The sequence below is a fragment of the Oratosquilla oratoria genome, chromosome 13, assembly GCF_046742065.1.
Source record: "Oratosquilla oratoria isolate Oo_2021 chromosome 13, ASM4674206v1, whole genome shotgun sequence".
In the NCBI taxonomy this organism is placed as follows: Eukaryota; Metazoa; Arthropoda; class Malacostraca; order Stomatopoda; family Squillidae; genus Oratosquilla; species Oratosquilla oratoria.
Genome location: NC_134789.1, coordinates 24,125,410 through 24,146,119, shown reverse-complemented (window position 1 = coordinate 24,146,119; position 20,710 = coordinate 24,125,410). Strand labels below are relative to the sequence as shown.

General features: G+C 37.5%; 2 protein-coding genes across 8 annotated transcripts in view; one reads left to right on the top strand and one right to left on the bottom strand.

The window, feature by feature from the left end:
• Cby (beta catenin antagonist chibby) overlaps positions 1-13,558 on the top strand; it is a 56,049-nt gene extending 42,491 nt beyond the window's left edge. Inside the window, exon 3 of the mRNA XM_076196968.1 lies at positions 12,858-13,558. Coding sequence (XP_076053083.1) covers positions 12,858-12,959 — 102 coding nt within the window. The 3' untranslated portion in view covers positions 12,960-13,558. The remainder of the gene's footprint in view (positions 1-12,857) is intronic.
• Positions 1-20,710, bottom strand: part of LOC143032354 (uncharacterized) — a 315,811-nt gene that overhangs the window by 8,699 nt on the left and 286,402 nt on the right. For 2 of the 7 annotated variants that reach the window (XM_076196960.1, XM_076196961.1), the window contains exons 8-16: positions 17,652-17,759; positions 16,948-17,127; positions 13,575-13,670; positions 7,055-7,208; positions 5,058-5,179; positions 3,860-3,979; positions 3,567-3,735; positions 2,711-2,923; positions 2,284-2,385 (exon numbers count right to left, since the gene is read on the bottom strand). In XM_076196960.1, coding sequence (XP_076053075.1) covers positions 2,284-2,385; positions 2,711-2,923; positions 3,567-3,735; positions 3,860-3,979; positions 5,058-5,179; positions 7,055-7,208; positions 13,575-13,670; positions 16,948-17,127; positions 17,652-17,759 — 1,264 coding nt within the window. The remainder of the gene's footprint in view (positions 1-2,283; positions 2,386-2,710; positions 2,924-3,566; positions 3,736-3,859; positions 3,980-5,057; positions 5,180-7,054; positions 7,209-13,574; positions 13,671-16,947; positions 17,128-17,651; positions 17,760-20,710) is intronic. The other 5 variants (XM_076196963.1, XM_076196964.1, XM_076196966.1 and 2 more) reach the window with 4 other exon arrangements.

Sequence of the window (20,710 nt, the reverse complement as noted above, 5' to 3'; positions counted from 1 at the left end):
CAGACTCACACATGAAAATCAAGTACAACCCATTCAACCATCCTGTTCTCCACCACACTATCTCGGTCAAAAGCAATGCAATAAGGCACAGTTCTTCCATAGGAAAGCCTGACAGCTGGAGCTAGTTTATCAGCACTTCATTGTGGCAAGCTCCCTCCTTATCTATTCTCATTGAATTATGAAGCAAATGAGAACATCCTTTCAGGTTGTCATACCTTCATTCACTCCTATCTTTTACACTCTTCTCTGCTCAACAGACATTCCATACCATTTTTTTTTTTTTCAAGTTTTAAATATAGTTCCATCTTGTATCCCTCCCTCCTGTATGCCTGTGTGCTTGGCTATTTAGCCAAGTGGAACAAAGTCAGCTGTAATTTACACTTCATTTGAAGGAAGAGCTCAAGTACATAATTCTGAAAATGTTGTTGGGAACAAGGATTGATGAAATGGATTAGGTAAAATGAAAGGGCAAAATTTTTTACTTTGAACAATGGGAATAAGTGATAAGTAAGGAAGTTGGTTATTTTGCTTGAAAAGAAAGGTTAGTGTGTAAGGTTATAACTTTCACAGATAAAGAAGACAGAGGTTGAATGTCAAAAGGGAGTTCAGGTAGTAATGTGAACATTTGGACCAGAAGTGAGAGGATCACTATGACACTGGATGCAAAGTGTTTCTGAAGTATATGAAGTAAGGAAGTGTTGCAAGGGACTTTCTTTCTCACCTTTCTCACCATACACCAGGTAGGGTTTCCCCTGGACAAAGGTCTGAAAAACACGGACTGCAGAAACTAAAAAGGATTTTTTTTTAAAGAGTTCCCAGAAAATTGTATAGAAATGGGTGAGAAAAGTGAGGTTTAGGGAAGAGAAATTTTTTACATTTACAGCAGAAGAAGGCTGGGTTTTTCTTACATGCTATAAATCCTATTTCAAGCCATACAACCCTCTTTATCCTATCTCTTTGCTTACAAGGGGGTGTCAAAATCTTGAAACAGGATTTGAAAGTAGGCTGAAGGGAAACCAACTGCTACCTCATCACCTCCAAGTGGTGCCCCTGGATTATGCTGAGAGTGAGGAAGTGACAGACTGACAGTATATTCAGTCATGGTCTCTCCCACTAACAATAACTTCATTCTTCCAACTAAGAACCACAAATCCTCTAGCAATGATGGATAATTGTGAGGTGATCTCTAGAGGCCTTTGGTCACCCACACAGCAGACAATATGGGGCCATTGGTTGTCCTGTGCAAGAATGGGGAGTAGCACAGCTCAGCAGCAGCCTATATGAGTGAGCAGCCCTATTCAGAGTCCACACTGCTCACCCCATATAAAGAAGGGGCCAGAAAAGGTTCTCTAAACTTAGCCTCCTGAGCCTAATGTGGTTGGGTACTTCCAACCAGCATGGTCACATAATGCAACATGAATAAAGAAAATATTTTCTAGCTATTTACCAAAAGCCTCTTTACCCTTATAAGGTCAATAATAATAATTCATAACAATTCAATAATAATAACAATAATAATCATACAGGGAAAGAACAACAGCCAAGCTATTTTGTGACAGTGGTACCCTTTTGGTAAGGAGAGGAATTAAAAACCATGTGCTTGTCATCATTAGGCCTGAGATTTCCAAGTATATGAAAAAGATGGAAAATTCATTTGTGAACAGATGGTGTGGAAGAGAATTGGAAGATGAGAGATTAATAGTGTGGTAGTCAAAAACTGGTAAGTATGGAAATGGATAAGGAAATACAAGATGATTCTGGATTACAAGATTTTAAGTGGATTGTAAACAAGTTCTTCATTATTGACCACCAAACTCCCTACTCCATCATACCTCCCTAGACATCAGGCCCAGAGAAAATTCCTTCTAAGATCATCTAGCACTAGGGCACCAATACAGAACAGACCTGTATACAGAAACAAACTGCCCCAGATGCAATCATCACACAGAGGACACTGAACATCTCATCTCACACTGCCCTACTTTAACTATACTTTAGTTATACCCAGATAACATAATATGAACAACTTATTGGCCAATCCAGAGATTGTTGGTAGTGACCAGAAAACAATGGGTCTCTTGGGGAAAGAGAAAAAGAAAAGGAAAAAAAAGTGTGTATATATAGCCTGTATTAATCATGAAGGGATAGGAATCTCAAGAGGTAAAGTGAAAGGATGGAGAGATTGAAGATCCAAGAAGGATGTGGGTAAGGAATGTGATTTAAGGATATTAAAGTGCAAGTTTGGGGTTCCTGTAGTGGTATAGGAAGTTGATGAAATAGTACCTTGTTTTGAGAATGGTCGACGCAACACAACTACAGGACCAACTTGATGGTACTGATCTTCTGAGTACCTCCGCTGTGTACAGTGACCACTTGTCTCCATGTCTAACATAGGTGTAGAGGAAAGTAAAGCAAATAATGAAGTCCACTTATGTAAAATCAATATGGATGCAAAATAGGGGAACTGGTGCCTTTACACATAGAATATATATATATTTAGACTACAAGGGAAAGTTTCAAACATACAATGGGTCCAAGCCAACTTGAGAAAATAAGGCAACACAAAATATATAAAGCCACCATATCTATGCAGTATAGGGTAAATGGGATTAAATAAATAAAAATGTACGAGAAATTCTTGCAAGGTATGTATCGAGAGAATATGCAACTATAACAACAACTGGGTTCACTGCAAAGCATGTCTTTATACCTTGAGCTTCTTTACCTTCAGGTGTTGACGATTCCTCTTGTAGATTTGGTTGTGAACCATAACCACTTGACCCTATACAAGTTTGTGATCCATCACTCTCCCCAATTTCACCGCCACTGCTACTGCTACTTGTAATGACATCTGACTTGGTGCCATTCCCCACCACACCACTACAAAGTTCTGCCATGTTGCTGTACACAGGTTGTGGGACAACTGGCCAAAGACAAACATATTGTTAGACATAGTTCCTTTTGGTACCAAATTGTTCAGTATACCAGTCAGATAAATAACAAAGAATATGAATAATAATCAACAAACATGAAAACAGACAAATAGATTTCTTCAGAGCAAGATGTAAGGGTAGCAAAATTTCATACTTATAAAAATACCCCTTATATACCTTCATATTCTCCTGAGATTTACAAAACCCATAGAGGCGGAGGTCTTAAGATACTTTACTCTTAATAATAAGAAATTGTTAAACAAATATTTTTGCAGATGCTGCTGTACACCTACAATTTTGAGGAGGCTTTTTGCCAACTTTCATACTTAATTATCTGCACCTAATATCCCAAGCTGCTCAATTATGTAAAAATTAGGAAAGATTTGTCATTCTTGTTGAATCTTTTGCAGTTATATCATACAATTGATACTGAAGGAGGAGGAGAAAGACAAAAAAGCAAGAAGATAAAGGAGGAAAATGAAGGAGGAAGAAGCTAAAGGAAGAAGGGAGAAAAAAGAATAAAATATGAAGGAAAAAGAATAAGAAAAGATTAAAAAATGTATAAGATGATTACACTCCCACCCTCACCCCACCCCCCCATTTATCTCTGGTCCTACCATGTAACAAACTTACTCATGTCTGGGGCTGCCTGATTGAAGTCTGGTACTATGGGCGCTGCTTTTGAAGTGATGTACTGGGGCACGGTGGTTCTGGAGATGCCCTTTAATATGGGCTTCTTTTCAGGCACTACTGGGCGTTCAAGAGATGAGCAGCGATTTGGCACTGGAGGCTTAGGTTTACCCTGCATATATTTGAGAATCAGTGTCTTTTTCCTGAGCAATTATCTTTAAAGTAGTAATATTGCATGTTGTCTGGTTATAAGATATTTGCCATTATCTACAAACATTAAAATTTATATGAATTACAGTTGTAGTTAGGCTCTCCTGACTGGAAGAAGAAACATTGTGGTGGAGAGATGCACGAGATGAGCGACGAGAAATGGTAGCTGTCTGACTTATTAGTGGACTTACATTGCCTCCTTCACTCTGTGGAGTTGAAACAAATTCCTTTAAGATTATCATTAATTTTACACCACAATCAAGAACATTTATACATTTTCCTTCATAAGAGTCAAAAACTATACAGGGAGATTAGAGATCTTCTACACTATGGCCCAATAGTTCCATCACATGGTGAATCCCTTCCTCATCCACTCAAAATGAATCATGAAGTAGGTAACAATAACCCTTGTGCCAAATCATCCTTTCAACCATTTACAATCTCCCTCCATTTACTCTTATCTTTTGAACTCTTTTTGTAGGCTTAACAATAGTGATAAGCATTAAGGATCAGTGAGTGATACTGATTCTATCATATCATTCTCTGCTTCATCAATAAACTGAAAGACAAAATATTACTGAATGCCAGACCCCCTGATATCCATCCCTCTGAATCCTCTCTCCCCTGAAAGGACAGAGTCCACCTGGCCAGACTGCGATGCGGTCACCATCCAGCCCATCTACGTTACTAGGAGAGGCTGAATGACAGCATTGCAGACAGCCCAGGATGCAACATTTCACCCCATACTATACAACACATTATGGAAAAGTGCATTGTATACAATCATGCATGCCAACAACACAATATACATTCTATAAAGGATTTGTAGGAAAAACCATTCCAGCCATGGCATTCCTCAGGGAGATGGGACTGCTCAGCCAGACAGTCCAGGGAATGAAAACAACAGCAACAACAACAAAAATATTAAGGATTGTTACTGATCACTTTCTATGAATATCCCCTTTTATTTTAAGTTTTGATGTTGCCTCCCCCACTCCAAACCTAAATGGAGCTGGATCTGCTACTACCCATATAGTATCTTTGAGATATGGATGGACTGTCACTTTTCTGTATGTATAATAACAATGAGTATAAGTGCTAAGGAGTGACAGGGGTCATATTCTAAAGCTGTCAACTTTTAACTCCTGATGCTGCTCTAGTTCCCTGTCCAACCCAAGAAGATGGATCTAGATCTGGTACTGCTTCCCATACTCTCCTATATCAAGGCCAATTCCACCAATACCTCTAGTTGGAGCTAGAAAATTGTTGAAATATAATACAGACCTCCAAACAGACTGGACTAACAGGCTGTGATGAAACTTGTGGAGATGCAGGTCCTGAGTTGCCCTCTGGTGGTTGGAAGGTGTACACAGTCAAAGGCGGCCGCTCTCTGCCTTTTTCATATGCTTGAAATTTGAATATATTCCAGAGATTAAAATCTTGAGAGCAAAAGTTTCTTCAGCTGAACAAATCACTTGAAAAAAGATGAGATTAAAGCTTATGGTGTTGAACAGATTTAACATTTTCATACCAAAGAATTTACCATAACTGAAAAGACTCACCAAGCAGTAGACAAGTAAATATATCATACAACTCAATTGCAACGCAACAGTTAAGAACCTTTTCATTTTGTATCACTTAAAAATACTTGCATTAGAAAAATATTAAAGAAAGATAAACTTATCACCTGGAAAAGTGATATTGGATGGGCAAGTTTGTTTTAGATCTGGAATATCAGGCACTAGAAAAGAAATTAGCATGTCAACTGTAAATACTTAGGCATCAATAAACAGCAATGCCTAAAGTTTCACTGATTGAAAACCTACAGTCTTTCAGTGTCAAGCATTAGGCTTCAGATTCTCCCACAGGTATCTTACAAGAAATAGACTTGTCAGTAGTGTATTAGTGTAGCTTTATTTTTATGTCACCAGCTAGTAGGAATAGAAGGTAGGTTTGTGCTTTGCTGTATTCCTTTTGACCCAAGCAGTTTGGTATGGGACATGGTGACCCTTCATCCCCAAGGTGCTAAGATGGAAGAGGGGATTGAAAAGTTATTGTTTGTGATGTGGGTGTGTGCTTTGACTCTGCCACCTTCAAGGGAAGAGAAGCTTGTTGTGTATCACTGTCTTGCAGTACACTGGACTTTTTTTTAACACTATTTTGGCATAATCTCTAAGTATGTTTTATATATATATATCTGTTTCAGTCCCAAAATCACCACTGTTACTTGTGGCAAAGGTTGAGGGGCTGGCAGTTTTAACCCTGCCACTAGTGAAGTTGAACCAAGGGCATGGTTCATTAAATTCCTTGCTACAAAATCTTCTGTAAGGGACAATATCATAGCCTCTCAATAGGGTGGAGCTTGTGATGTTAAAGCATATCATCACCAGAAATATGACTGGTGCTAATACTGATTCTTATAGCACCATATCAGTCACCCTTGTACATTTCGGCTTTCCTTCGTTCATTGTTTTCAGCTCCCTTTTCACCAGGAGGTACTCCTTCCATGTGAACTACATCCCCACTCCCATCCTTATTCTTCAGTTTCCATTGCAGCCTCTTGTGTGGTCTCTTAGTAAAGGTCCACATCCAACATCCTAACTACCACACCTCCAAACTCAAATTCACTTTTCCTTTTAGTTTAGTCTCACTCAATGCTAACACATCCATCTTTTCACAAAAGTAACTAATCTCTTTTTAATTATCTCAGTTGGTCTACATCCACACACACATTCAAAGATTCAGTTCCTGTTGGATGATGGTCTAGAGTGAGACATGTTTCTGATGAGTTTTAATAGAAGGCCTTCATTGTTTTTTCTAAGCCATTGTTCTTATTAATCCAAGTAAGTTTGGGTGTTCTTTGGAGCCATTTTGTAGTTGCTATATTGGGTTATTGTCAGATCATCTGCATAGGTTAACACGTTATTATGCTCTGGATTTGTCTGTTAGGACTGTTGTCTGTGTTGCATGAACATAGAAATGTTTCTATGTCACTTGCTGAAAGTCAAAGGGGGAAGGGAGTAGTTACCAGTTGTCTGCTTTCCATGTGTAAAAATGTGTAAGGAATAGAGCTGAAGGTGATAGAGATATCTAGGGCCCAGTCCAGAGAGTGTGTCAGTCCCTCAGGGGTGCACCTCCTGATGGAGGTGAGGGGGTTGAGAGGTTTTGAAAATGGGCAGTTTAGCTGTCCACCTTGCAGGACCACCACATGCAGGTATTCATCATTGGAACTATGTGCAGATATTAACAAGTATAAAAGTAAATTTAACAAAAATACCCACCTGATGATATTGTGTGGGGTCTATCAGACAGTTGTGGATGAGCAGATTTGCTGTGCAATGTTGTGTCTGTCAGGTTGGGCCATGTGGCATTGGAGGTGGCAGGTGAAGGTGTACTGCCCTCTGAGCCACAAGACTGTTCTGAGAGTCCTGAAGCCTGTAAGAAAATAAATGCTACCAGTCAGGAACATGAAGACAAAAGTAAGTTTGTTATTATGATGTCAAAACCATTACAATAATACATACATATACTAAAAGGCCTTTCCCTCCTTATAAGGGGATGGCTGAGTCAAAGCTTCCACCCCACACCCATCTAATATCTATTCATCACCCCTCCCTTGTGGATGAAAGGTCATCCCTGTCCTATCACACTGGTCAGGCCAGAGGCAATTCATTAAGACATAGCCATTCCACAACAGGGCCTGACAGATGGAGCTAATTTACCCCCAGCACATAATTATATGGTAACCCCTCTCCTCTCCATCCACTTGAGAAATATATGAAGCAGACAAGGCCATCCCTTTAGGCTGCATTTCCTCATCTGTTTACAACAATTCTCTGTTCACTCCAATCTTTTGTAATGTCTCTTCCTTGCTTGACATATATTACTCTTGCATCTCATGTTCCTTTCAAACCTCCATCCATTTCATTCTTGCTCTTCTCAAGTTCCGTCCATGTAGTAACCAGTGCAAATTCCTAATTGTTTAAGTGAGCATGAAGAACATAAAGTAATTGATTTAAAATATTGTGGGTAGCTTGGTTGAAGTTGACACAAGCACTAAGAATGGTCTATTGAAATTACTTTTAGTTTTATATTGACACAGTATACTGTATACAATGTATGTGCATATACCATACCATATTTGATGGGGGAGGAGTCATGATATTGACTAGAAAGGACTTAAACGTAATAAAGGCAACAGAAGGGAAAGATAATGTGGAATTAATCACAGTTAAAGTCGAAAACAGCAGTATGAAAAGTAGAAGGTTTATAGTTTTATATATGCCACCAAAACTAAGACTTGGACTGACAGCGAACACTCAAAATTACTAGAAGACACAAAGAATGAATTAACCGAGACACTAAAATAATATGGAGAAAATATAGTAATTATGGGTGACTTTAACTCAAAGGAAATAAATTGGGAAGAATTGCCAATGGGAGGTGGAGACGAACTCTGGGGCAATGTCCTACTGGATATGGCCATAGATTACACATTGACGCAATGGGTTAAAGAAAATACGAGATTTAAACAAAACGAAGAACCATCGAGACTAGATTTGATATTCACCTCTGAACCAGAAATAGTGGAAGAAATAAACTATAAAACACCAATTCGAAAGAGTGACCACATCCTAATAGAGATTGAACTTAAGGAACAAAATGTGGTAAGAAGGAATGAGAAACATAGAGAAGGAACATTGATGTACAACAAAACTGACTTTGTAAAACTTAGAAAATTTCTTGAAAATGACTTGGGAAAAATTTGAAAATGATGAAACAAAGACGGAAGAGAAATGGAACATTTTCAAAGAAATATATAAAGAGGGAACAGATAAATATGTGCCTAAGCAGAAACAGAAAAGGGAGTACTTAAAGTGCTGGTATAATAAAAAGTGTGGCGATGCTAAAGATAGAAGAGAAAGCTTAGAAAAGATGGAAAAGAGATTAAATGACAAACATACATCAAACTGAGAAATGAATACGTAGACATATGAAGAGAGGAAAAAATAAACTATGAAAAAGATACAATAGCAAAATGCAAAGATCAACCCAAACTATTTTACAGATATGTAAAGACAAACACGAAATAGTGAAACTGTGTGAAGAAAATCAAGAATACACAGATGTAGAAATGGCTGAAGTAATGACCTGACACTTTAAGTCTGTTTTTACAATTGAAAGCTCACAATTGTGGGGATAGTCACCAGGAAGGATCCCCTAAAATGAAAGAAATAATGGTGACACAGAAAGAAATAAGGGATCAAATAAGGAAACTTGATGTCAGAAAGTCACATGGGCCAGACGGAATAACAAACTGGATATTAAAAGAATGCATAGACAAACTCAGATAATATACACAAGATAATTGACTTCTCACTCAAAGAAGGAAAAGTACTACAAGACTGGAAAAATGCTAATATTGTACCAATATATAAGGGAGGAAATAAAGAAAATCCAACAAATTATAGACTGATATACCTTACAAGCACAATTGCAAAAATATGCGAAAGAGTTATTAAAAATAAATGGACTAAACACTTGGAAAAGAAAATATTAAACCCCAACCAATTTGGATTTAAAAGTGAAAGATCATGTACTACAAACTTAATATGCTTTTACTCAAGATTGCTAGACATAATACAAGAAAGAGATGGCTGGGCAGATTGTGCCTTCCTGGACCTACAAAAGGCTTTTGACAAAGTACCACACAAAAAAACTACTAAGAAAACTTGAAATAATAGGTGGAATACAAGGAAAATTATTAGAATGGATGAAAAACTTCTTGAAAGGAAGAAAAATGAGTGTGATACTTAGAGAAAAGAACTCAAAATGGGTAAACATGATAAGTGGAGTACCCCAAGGCTCTGTGTTGGCTCCAATAATGTTTGCTATTTATATAAACAGCATGGATGAAGGAATTGAATGCTATATAAACTTCTTTGTAGATGACGCAAAACTATTGAAGAGAGTAACGAAGAAGATTGCAAATCTTTTTAGGGAGATCTGGACAAAGTCTGGAATTGGAGTAAAAAGAATTAAATGAATTTCAGCTTTAAAAAATGTAGTATAATGGAATTTGGAAAAAGCAAAAATAGAATATCCGGTCAATACAAAATTGGAACAAATGAAGTTACAAAAGTAAGCTCAGAAAGAGACCTAGGAGTAATTATTTCAAATGACATGACACCAGACAAACATATAAACAAAATAGTTGGAGAAACCTACAACTAAACAAGATCAATGAAAGTGGCCTTTGACTACATGGACGAGGAAATGGTGAAGAAAATACTAGTTACACTGATAAGACCAAAATTAGAGTATGCAGCATCACTATGGACACCCAGTACAAAAAAAAAAAAAAAAAAAAAAAAAAAAAAAAAAAAAAAAAAAAAAAAAAAAATAAAGAAACTAGAAAGAATTCAAAGAACACTAACAAAGATGGCACCAACACTTGGCATGTTGACATATGAACAAAGATTGGACAAACTAAATTTATTAACTCTGGAGCAAAGAAGAGAAAGAGGCGACTTGATAACCATCTATAGAATTATGAAAGGGATGGAAATCCTTGACAGGGATGAACTACTTAAATGGGACAGAAGAAACACAAGGGGACACAAGAAGAAACTTAAGAATGACAGTTACAGAAGAAATCTGATAAAGAATAGCTTTCCACACAGTGATAGATACATGGAGTAAATTGAAAGAGAAAACAGTGAGTGCTAAAACTATACATGACTTATAGAAAGAACTGGATCTGTAGACCTCTCCAAGAAGAAACACTGAAATACTTGTAATGTCTGTTGTACAAGTGTGGGGTTGATTCTATCATTGGGGATCTGTTTTCATTTGTCATTTCTCACTTTATATAAAAAATGAAAAATTGGTTTAAGTTTTGAGAGATCTAAGGTCCAAAACCAGAAACCAAATGACAGCTCCTTGGAGTTGTACCTCTAGGTGAAAGTGATGTTGATGGGCTTTGGAACTGTATAGGCACTTTTGTCCCTTTACAAGTACATCTAAACTTTGCAAAATGCTCATTCCAGCAACTGCAGGAGCTCTTAGAATAATTATATTACACATCATGTAAATTATATATGTGCATATATCCTTTCATACTTATGTACACATTACCAAAATTATTCAAAGCACTTGAAATAAAGACCAGAGTCTACAACTGTATATATACCCTATTTATATACATATTTTGTACAGTACATGGCAAACAAGATGAGAGAGGGATCATGCTGAAGATGTGTCACAAAATAGCAATAACAAGCATAGTTAAGATGACGTTCTTAAAAGATGCAACTTGTGGACAACTTAAAGTCATCACATAACCAAACTATATGTACAGATTATCTTACCATGCAATTAGTTCTTATCAAGTTTTTCTAGAGGTATAACAATTTACAAGTACAGAATAGTAATAAATTAGCTGAAGTGTTTTTACTCTTTGTATTTACTTTACTGATAATCTGACACAGTTCTATTCAGGTTTTATCTGACACAGTTCTATTCAGGTTTTCTCTTACACAGTGAAAGAAATGACATCTTAAAGTCTGTTAGAATGTCTGAAAGGATTAACTTGAACCATAGTTGTTGTCGTTCCCTAGACTGTCTGTCCGAGCAGTCCCGTCTCCCCAAGGAATGCCACAGCCGAAACTGAGTTTTCCCACAAATCCTTTATAGAGTGTATGTTGTGTTGTTTGCGTGCATGATTGTGTATAATGCAGTCTTCCATTATGTGTTGTATGGTATGGGGTGAAGTGTTACATCCTGGGCAGCTGTTCACAATGCGGTCATCCAGCCTCTTCTGGTAGCTTAGAAGTGCTGGGTGGTGGCCGCACTGCAGTCTGGCCAGGTGGACTCTGTCCTTTCGTGGGAGAGAGGATTCAGAAGGGTGGATATCAGGGGGTCTGGCATGCAGCAGTGTGTTGTCTTTCAGTGTGTTAATGGAGCAGTGAGTGATATGATTATGAATATGTTTCCGGAGGCTGGTATTTGGTGGTTGTGGAGGAAGAGAAGAGAGTATCTGTGTGTGATATAGGTCTTTGGGTGTTGTTTTAATGTTTCTTGGTGTGTGTGGGTGTTCTGCTATGTAGTGTAGTTGTTGTTGTTGTCGTTCCCTAGACTGTCCGAGCAGTCCCGTTTCCCCAAGGAATGCTACAGCCGAAACTGGGTTTTCCCACAAATCCTTTATAGAGTGTATGTTGTGTTGTTTGCATGTATGATTGTGTATAATGCAGTCTTCCATTATGTGTTGTATGGTATGGGGTGAAGTGTTACATCCTGGGCAGCTGTTCACAATGCGGTCATCCAGCCTCTTCTGGTAGCTTAGAAGTGCTGGGTGGTGACCGCACCGCAGTCTGGCTAAGTGGACTCTGTCCTTTTGTGGGAGAGAGGATTCAGAAGGGTGGATATCAGGGGGTCTGGCATGCAGCAGTGTGTTGTCTTGCCAGACCCCCTGTAGTGTAGTGGGTGTGATGTGTTTATGGTGGCTGCGGCAAGTGTTTGTGTGCCTCTCATGTCGAGGTGGTCCTTGACTTTGAGGACTTTTGTTTCATGGTGTAAATGGTCTGTAGATGTTGTATTTGTGCAGCCTGTAATTGTTTTTAGGGCTTTGTTTTTGTATGATTTGAAGGGTGTTGTGGTGTGTCTCACTGAGATTAGGAGCCCATGCAGGACTCACATAATTCATCACTGAGCGTATGCATTGTTTGTATATTGTTGTATTAGTTTCTTTGTTTTGTCCAAATGTTGTTCCAGCGATTGACTTAAGTGCATTAAGTCTAGGTGTGCATTTGTTTTTTATGTTTGTGATGTGTTGTTTGAAAGACATGGATGTATTGTATGTTACGCCAAGAATTTTCGGTGTGTTTGTGTGTGGTATTAGTGTTGTTGATGTAGAGATGAGGTATGTATTTGTGTGAACCATAGTGTCTTTGAATGTATGTGAATGAGGAACAACTGTGAAAGGAAAGAGAATGGTAGTAATAATTGTTCTTCAGTTTTACTGATTGGAAACCAATAGCCCCACAGCAACTGGCAATAATCCTAAAGTCCTTCCATTCATTTCAGAGGTGCTGCCCTGAGGAGCTGACACTTGGTCTCTGGACTAGACCCAGGATTTCTATTAACTTCCAATATATTTTTTACACTTTTTCACACATGGGGAGCTGACAACAGAAAATTCTCTCCTCTTCAGCTCTTCCACTTTCAGCTGGTGATATGGAAGACATCCCACACTAATACAACACAGACAACAGTCCAATTTTTTTTTTCCCAGAGAGATCTGTTGGAGGTTCTAAGGACTGTTCCCAGGCACTGTGGGGCTACATGTTTTCCAGTTATTGAAACTCTTAAGACAATAATTGATTGATTGGATTGGAACAATACAGAGCAAGTATATGTGGAACTGACAAGATAAGGGGAGTGTTGGAAGTACAAAGTCTATGCATATTCTAGGGACTTTGGTGACATCCCTGTGGGTCATAATTAGCTTTTATTAATGATTGGAGACTAATCTCCATACAAAAAAGAATACTAATCATTATAACTTCTACTATTCATCCATTCTGCTATTCTCCTTAAATCTCTCTATTACCACATCTATGATTCCCCCTCTTTGGTGCAATATTGTCCCTGAAGACAGAAGTGCTGCTTTTTGCCAATAAAATATGAAATACCATCAACAAAACTTGTAAACATCAGTTAGCCTTCAAACAACACCAGAATATGTTTTAACAAGTTAGTAGGCAACATCTGTAGCTGCTACTGCTCTATATATAGGACTACCTGTCGTTGACTGGTGACGTGAGGATGGTGTTGGCACAGAGTGTCCTGTGAAGTAAAGCCGGAGTCCTGCGATGAGACACTCACCAGTCGTGTTCCCTATCAACAATAGCACAGGCACATACAAACTCAGAAAAAATTATAAGGGAAAAAAATCTCAACAAAAAGTAAGACAAATTCCAAAGTTTATGAAGACATAACAGAAGGGCACATGAAAAAAATAATACAAAATAAATCAAATATAGTGACAAAATACAGTGATAAAAAAAAAAAAAAAAAAGAGAGAGAAGAAATGTACTCCTCATAGTAAATCCTTAGAACTGGAGTGAAAAGGTCTTCAATTCTACTGTGAATATGTGAGACATACTGTAAATATTACACTGATAACTACAAAAAATATAGAAACTATAGTAACAACTATTCAGGCACATTGATTCAGCCATATGTGCTAAAGTACATTTAGGATAAAAGTGTCTGAATGCACTGACCTACAAGATGTTGGCAAATATAACTCACTAAATTCAGATCTTTCTTCATGGGAATGTATTTCAAATGCTAGAATAATAATGTGCTGTTGCTCCCATATATTTTAAAGACTGTACAAAATGCACAAAAAATTGTGTTTGTGGGAATGTATAGATGTGTTTCTCTGGAAACTTTACTTAGTTTTATTTATCAGTGGTATCATGTAGGTTGGGGCCATACTCATTGGGTCCGGTCTCTTTTCCTCCATTTATCAAACCTTGCCTTGAATTCATTTATAGTGCTAGATTGGATTATATTTTCATTCAACTTGTTCCACAAGTCTACACTTCCTGACATCTTTTAAACAAATTTGCTTTATCAGTGTTTAACTATGACCTTTTGTTGATCTTTCTTCTAATACCAGCAATTCTTTTCCATTTATTTTCTCTAAAAAGAATTTTAGTTTCAATATCACTAGCCTGTCACCTCTCCTTGCTTCCCAATGCAAGAAGTCCTAGTTTTTTCAATCTTTCCTCATATATCTTGTTGTTTAGGCTAGGGATCATCTTCATTGCCACTTTTTGTATTCTGTTTTTATTAAATCTTTCTTTTGGTTTGAAGATCACTTCACCACTGTGTATTTTTTTTAGTTGAACAAATTTAGCCTTTGCATAGTTGTATCTTCCTCTCTCATTTCAGCTTTCCTCACGGCCAGCATATATTCAAGGACAATATGGTCACCACTTCTTAATGGGCACCAATAATTCAACATTTCAATCATCTCAGGCTCCTTAGTTAAAATCACATTAGTCTTGCAGATTTATCTTAGTCTCTATATCATACTTGACTATTTATCCATTGGGTCATTAATATACTAATCAGTATGTTCCCCCAGGATTCTTAACTTCCATCTGTCTCCTCAATTAAAGCCATACATAAGTCATGGTCTCACTATTTTTTTATTATTATTTACAGTTGCTTGGTTATGTTTCTTATCAATTCTTTGTATTTTATTTTCAATCTTTCCTTTATTCTCTTTCCACTTCTGATTCATGCACTCTCTCTGCTCGATCGCCTTTAATTTTCTCCACATGCCCACATCATCTCACAGCAGAGTTCTAAACCAGAAGGGTAATAGGTGTCAATCACAAGTCCAACAAGTGATCCAAGACCATGGTGAATCACATGCATGTATATCCTCACTTTTTAATGATCCTCTGGTGTTTTTCTATTTTTTCTACATCTTTCTTTTAGGAGCTGGTTACATATTGCTGCACATCCTACCCCGAGCCTTATGAACACTTACTGTAAAAAAAATTTAAGTTGTTGTAACAGAGATTGATTTTTATTCAATTTGGTTTAACATCACAAACCTCACCCCTATCAGGAGGTTAGGATAGAGTCCATTACAGAGAACTTTGTGGCATGGAATTTAATGAACTATGCCTTTGATTCAACTTGCTGGTGGCAGGATTCAAACCACCATCACCTTGACCTCCATCACAAGTTGTGACGCTCTAACTCACTCAGCCAGTGAGCATCATACCAATATCAAGTTTTGCATTAATTCACCATGAAGATACTGGTATACAAGTTATAAGGCAGTACTGTATAGTATATGTTCTTTGATGTTTGAAATGTGTTCATTCATATCAGTTTCCTTGCTAAACATTATCCCAATATCTATGTCCGATTGTTTTTTAGTTCCTTTTCTTCCAATCTATACAATGTCTCTTATTACTACAGAAACACACGGGAAGAAGATACACTAATGTCTGAAAACAAGTTTTCACTGGTTTTTGCAATACCTATTCTTTTCCCTTGAAAATAAACATGCTTCACATACATGGAGTTTAAGTTCTTTGCCTTTTTGGTACCCTCTACAAATTTTGTTCTGGCTAATGATAGACATACAAAGGGACAGCTTTGAGTTAAGTAGAGTCACTTGAGACCTCATTTAGTCCCAAGTCTGTTCCTTAAAACAAAGAACTATCAAACATTAGCCAGAATTATATTTGTAAAGGGCATCAATGTAGTGAAGGGGTTAGTGTTTGGTATTCCTGATATTTGTGTTTTTAAATGAGTAAATTACAGTGCATGTTATATATACAATCCCAACAGATTAATCAAACAAATTGTTGTTCTGATGCTCTCTTGCAAAAGACTCACAAATGTGAAGAAATTGGCCATAACCACTGGTTCAACTTGTAAGCAAATTTGTGGAGCTTTCTGGAAAGAGTTAGTGAAGGACTGTAGTATAATGTGTTCTGTGCTTTCTGTACAGTGGTTAAATCTAGGCATATGGTGTCTGTTGCCTAGCCAATTCTGTATTGGCACTAACAGATTTACACAACAAAATAAGAACTGTAAAATTACTTAAATTTTCAATCCATTTCATCTAATTATATGTCCCTTTGGTATACCTGTGCTGGATTACCATGACCTGACTTAACACCTTCAATAATGTGACAGGCTGTTTAGGCTTCATGCAAATTGCATTAAGATTTTATTAAGCAATGGAGGCTAGATGGGGATCTGCTCCTCTGTTGCTTAAAGGAAATCTATTCAGGATTTTTACAATTAAAAAATGTCCAATATTCGAAACAAAATTGTCTTTCTGGATATACCAGATACTTTTTGTTTGGAATGTTAGAGACTTCCAAATTTCAAAGATTCTAAATAAAAAGAACTGTCTGTACAGTCAGCCACAAAATCTATACAGAGTTCTTTGATATTGAAGGAGTTAAACAAGCTTGATTAGAGTCCAGTACAAAGTCTGTGCAGTCAGCTATATTCCATTATATTACATTGCAAGCTAAGGGGATGCAAGTGTACTAGGGGGAGAAAGTGCACAGCTGAAGAAAAGATAGAGTAGTCACATTACAGATAATCAGCCATGCTTTAGTCATACCTGACTGACAGATCGTGTACGATGGTTATGGTGGGATGGGGAATGGTTGGAGGAGGAAGACGAGGAGTTGAGGGAGGAGATGGAGCACATGGAAGATTTCCTGGACCCAAGTGAAGATGGTGAGGAGGGTGGGGTCTGCCATGACCATTGTGACTCTCCTCCCTTGATGTCACGAAGCACCTGTTGGCCAAACAGTAGATTTGTCATCTTCAGCTGCAATACATAACCTCAAATTTTAAACAAGAACTGTAAAAGACTTCCCCAGGGTACTTCATTCTTAACAACATAGCCATATCTAGTTCAGAAACAGCAAAATAACACCAGTATCGAAACTTTCAACCTGGCTAGAGTACTTTATTCAGCAATAAACAAGAGGTTAGACCATCCCCATTTGCCCATTACTCCAAAGAAGTTCCTCAAAGTACAATGTACTCTAACAGACAAGCATGTAATCAACTTTTTTTATCAAAAGGATGAAGGAAATAGGCTATTGGCTCCTAGAACAGAATTTAATTACTATCCAGTATGGAGGTGGATTATTTGAGAATAAATGGATTATGTACCATCCAGTGTAAAATTAAAACTTCCCACACATTGAATTTATAGATATTACCAGTAATTTCTTTTGGAATTATAATGCTCTGAAGCTGGTTAACAAATACATACAAACGCTTAAAAAAATTAATTACAGCAGCCTCACTCACCTGCTCACTTGCTGGTGGCAGAATGTTGGGTTCACTTGAATACTTATCAAGTTGAGCCATGACCTCCTGCAGATGCTCCAGTTCACTCAACATCCCCACTTCCTCATCCTGAAAGCCATGAATACATACTCTGAACACATTAACAAAAGTTATAAGTACCAGGATGGTATGTGGGATGTCAAAATTGTAATTGTCAAATGCTGAACTGAATTATTCTCAATTAGATAGAGGTATTAGCTCTTGTGCTTGCTTTTAAAAGATTCAGGTATTTTTTTTACATGGTAGAAGATTTGTTGCTAGAACAGGTCATAAACCCATTAGGCTTGATTGGAAGAGAAAAACATATTTATTGCAATACTAATGCTAGAATAAAATGCTGGGTTTTATTGTTCTCAGTACTTTTTGATTTGGTTCATAAACAAGGGAAAGAAAATGTAAATGCTGATGCAATTGGAGTCTGGTGCACCAGCTGAATATAAAAAATTAGTAGAGATGATTCGTTTTGATGATACTTCTTTTCAAGTGCAGTGATTAGAAAGATGACCAATAAAGACCCTATATTGACTCAGTTAAAGAATTGTTTAAAACTGGGAGGGCCAAAACAGTATAATGTGTCTGTTTGAATATGCTGCTGTAAAAGTCAAGCGCAATATTCCTTATATATATATTTATGTACATACACATACATGAAATTTTGTGTTCAACCCATCTCCACTATGATAACACAATTGGAAGTATACAAACGCGGGAAAGTATTTGTACAACAATGAATGGGTCCCAGTGATTAGAGATACGTTTTAACAACCACAATGCACTTTAATTCTAAGCCATCAACATCGGGAGACCCAATGGAGGCCACAACCAGAAATTGAAATGTACTGCCAAGGACTCGAACTCAGCTATCACATGACAAGTGCGCAGTGACTTACCAACTACGCTATCAAGAGAGATACAAGTCAAGCGCAATATTCCTTATATATATCTGTATGCTCGAGTACATACACATACATGAAATTTTGCGTTCAACCATCTCCACTATGATAGCACAATTGGAAGTATACAAGCGCGTGAGATGGGTTGATCGCAAAATTAGAATTGTGAATCCAACTCTGGCTCTTAGTGACTGTCTTAGTCTAGAGTCTGACAATTAATCTCGGTAATGGCTCTACGGGAAGACTGGTAACCAGTAACAGGAAGGTTGTTATTTGCTACAATTGCTAAAACTAGGGCCGAAAGTGGGGAAACTAATTCATTGGTTTGGCCTGGAACAAACTTCGTTATCCACCTGGCCCAGCCTATGGAAGTGCGAGTTTTTATTTGTATGTCCTCAACAATGACTTCTGGCAGGAAATAATGTAGAGTTTGTCTGGGGATGTTTTTTTTTTCAAGTTTCAAGTAACGAGTAAAAAGAGGTCTAATGTAGAGGAAATCCTGAAAGACAAGACGAGGACAACACCCGCCCTAAGGACCCCGTCACACCAGGCTTACGACCCGTTTCTGACCACCGACGACCAGATGATTACCGGCCAGTTGCAGGTAGCCTTTGGAAGTCGCTGGTAGTCGGTTATAAGATAGACAAATTGATACATCGATAAACAGATATATTACAACACACACTGGATAATCCCCAGTACACAGATTTTCATCTTATCAATCACGTTAACTTTTCCATTTCAGTTCCTTGTGTCGCCGACCGATCGCTTGATTTTCAGTCGGTGGTGGTCGGAAACAGGTCGTAAGCTTGGTGTGACTGGGGGTTTACTCCCGTATCTACGTTCCTCCTATAGCCGAGTGACGCTCGCGACCGGGGGAAGAGCATTTAACAAGATATGGTTACATAACAGATATCGATAGAATAACAATTACTTTTACTTACCAATACTCCTTTAATTATTGCATTTTCTTTCTTGTCTACCCGCAGTTAATATATGCAAACGCCTGTACGTCTGATGAATATCATGTCTTCTCTCTTCAACCGACTTCGGCGGTTGAATTTCAACACACATTCGAACAATACTTTTCGAGTTTTTCGTTTATTTAAAAGCATTATTCAAAATTAGCTGACACTCGCCTTACTGTTCAGTTACATGCACTATAAACACCATATTTCACATATTATATCCTACTTAACTTGTGATGTGATAATCTAGTTACATTTACACCGGTACAGTTCGGTCAGTACATTACGCAAAATTCTAAGGTTTCCGATATACAGTATATCAGTGTTACTGTAGTGCACTCGGAACCGTACAACAAAGTAAATTTTCAAGAAATCACGACTTACTACGATTGCTCAGGAAATGCTACAAACTGTGAACACTTGATCATCATGATGCGACCAATAGCTGTCTACTATTTTAGTATGTTTATAGTAAATTTCAGTTCAAATTCAGTTTCCTCACTACTGCAGGCTTGTGTGTACCGGTACCACAGAGAAAACGGCAGCGATATGACAACGTAAGGGGTAACATTTATAAAAATTACAAGTAATGTTTTTGTTTGAGAATTTACAACTCATTATGGCAAATCGTACTGGTATGGCAAGAGGGGTCGAGGTATGGTGAACTGCCCCATATGGTACATGTAGCTCCTTCTTTTTTAAGACAATTGATGTACGAGTTTATATTATATCATGCAACATCGGATGAGGTATACGAGTTTGTGATACAGCGTGGATTATAATTATTGGTAAATAATCATTCAAAGAAAACAAACTGGAATTAGAACGCATTCGAGTAATTTTAGCCACGATGGCAGTTTGACTCCCTCCCCGGGAAGCATTTCGTCATGATACACTACTGACAACTCTTACAACGCTCTTGTATAGAAAAATCCGCAAATCGCAGGAAAAAATGTTCATTGTACAGCGATTGATCTTATAACGAGGTATGTCAGTACACCTATAATGTATAAATATAAGCAGAAAAAATATAAAAAATATGCAAAGTATTTCATGTGACAATCGAGAACTTGAAAACGTTAAAATGCCGAGGAACACATTTTCAGCTTCACATTTTACAGCTTAAGCTGTAAAATAAAAAGTATGACGTGAAATGTAG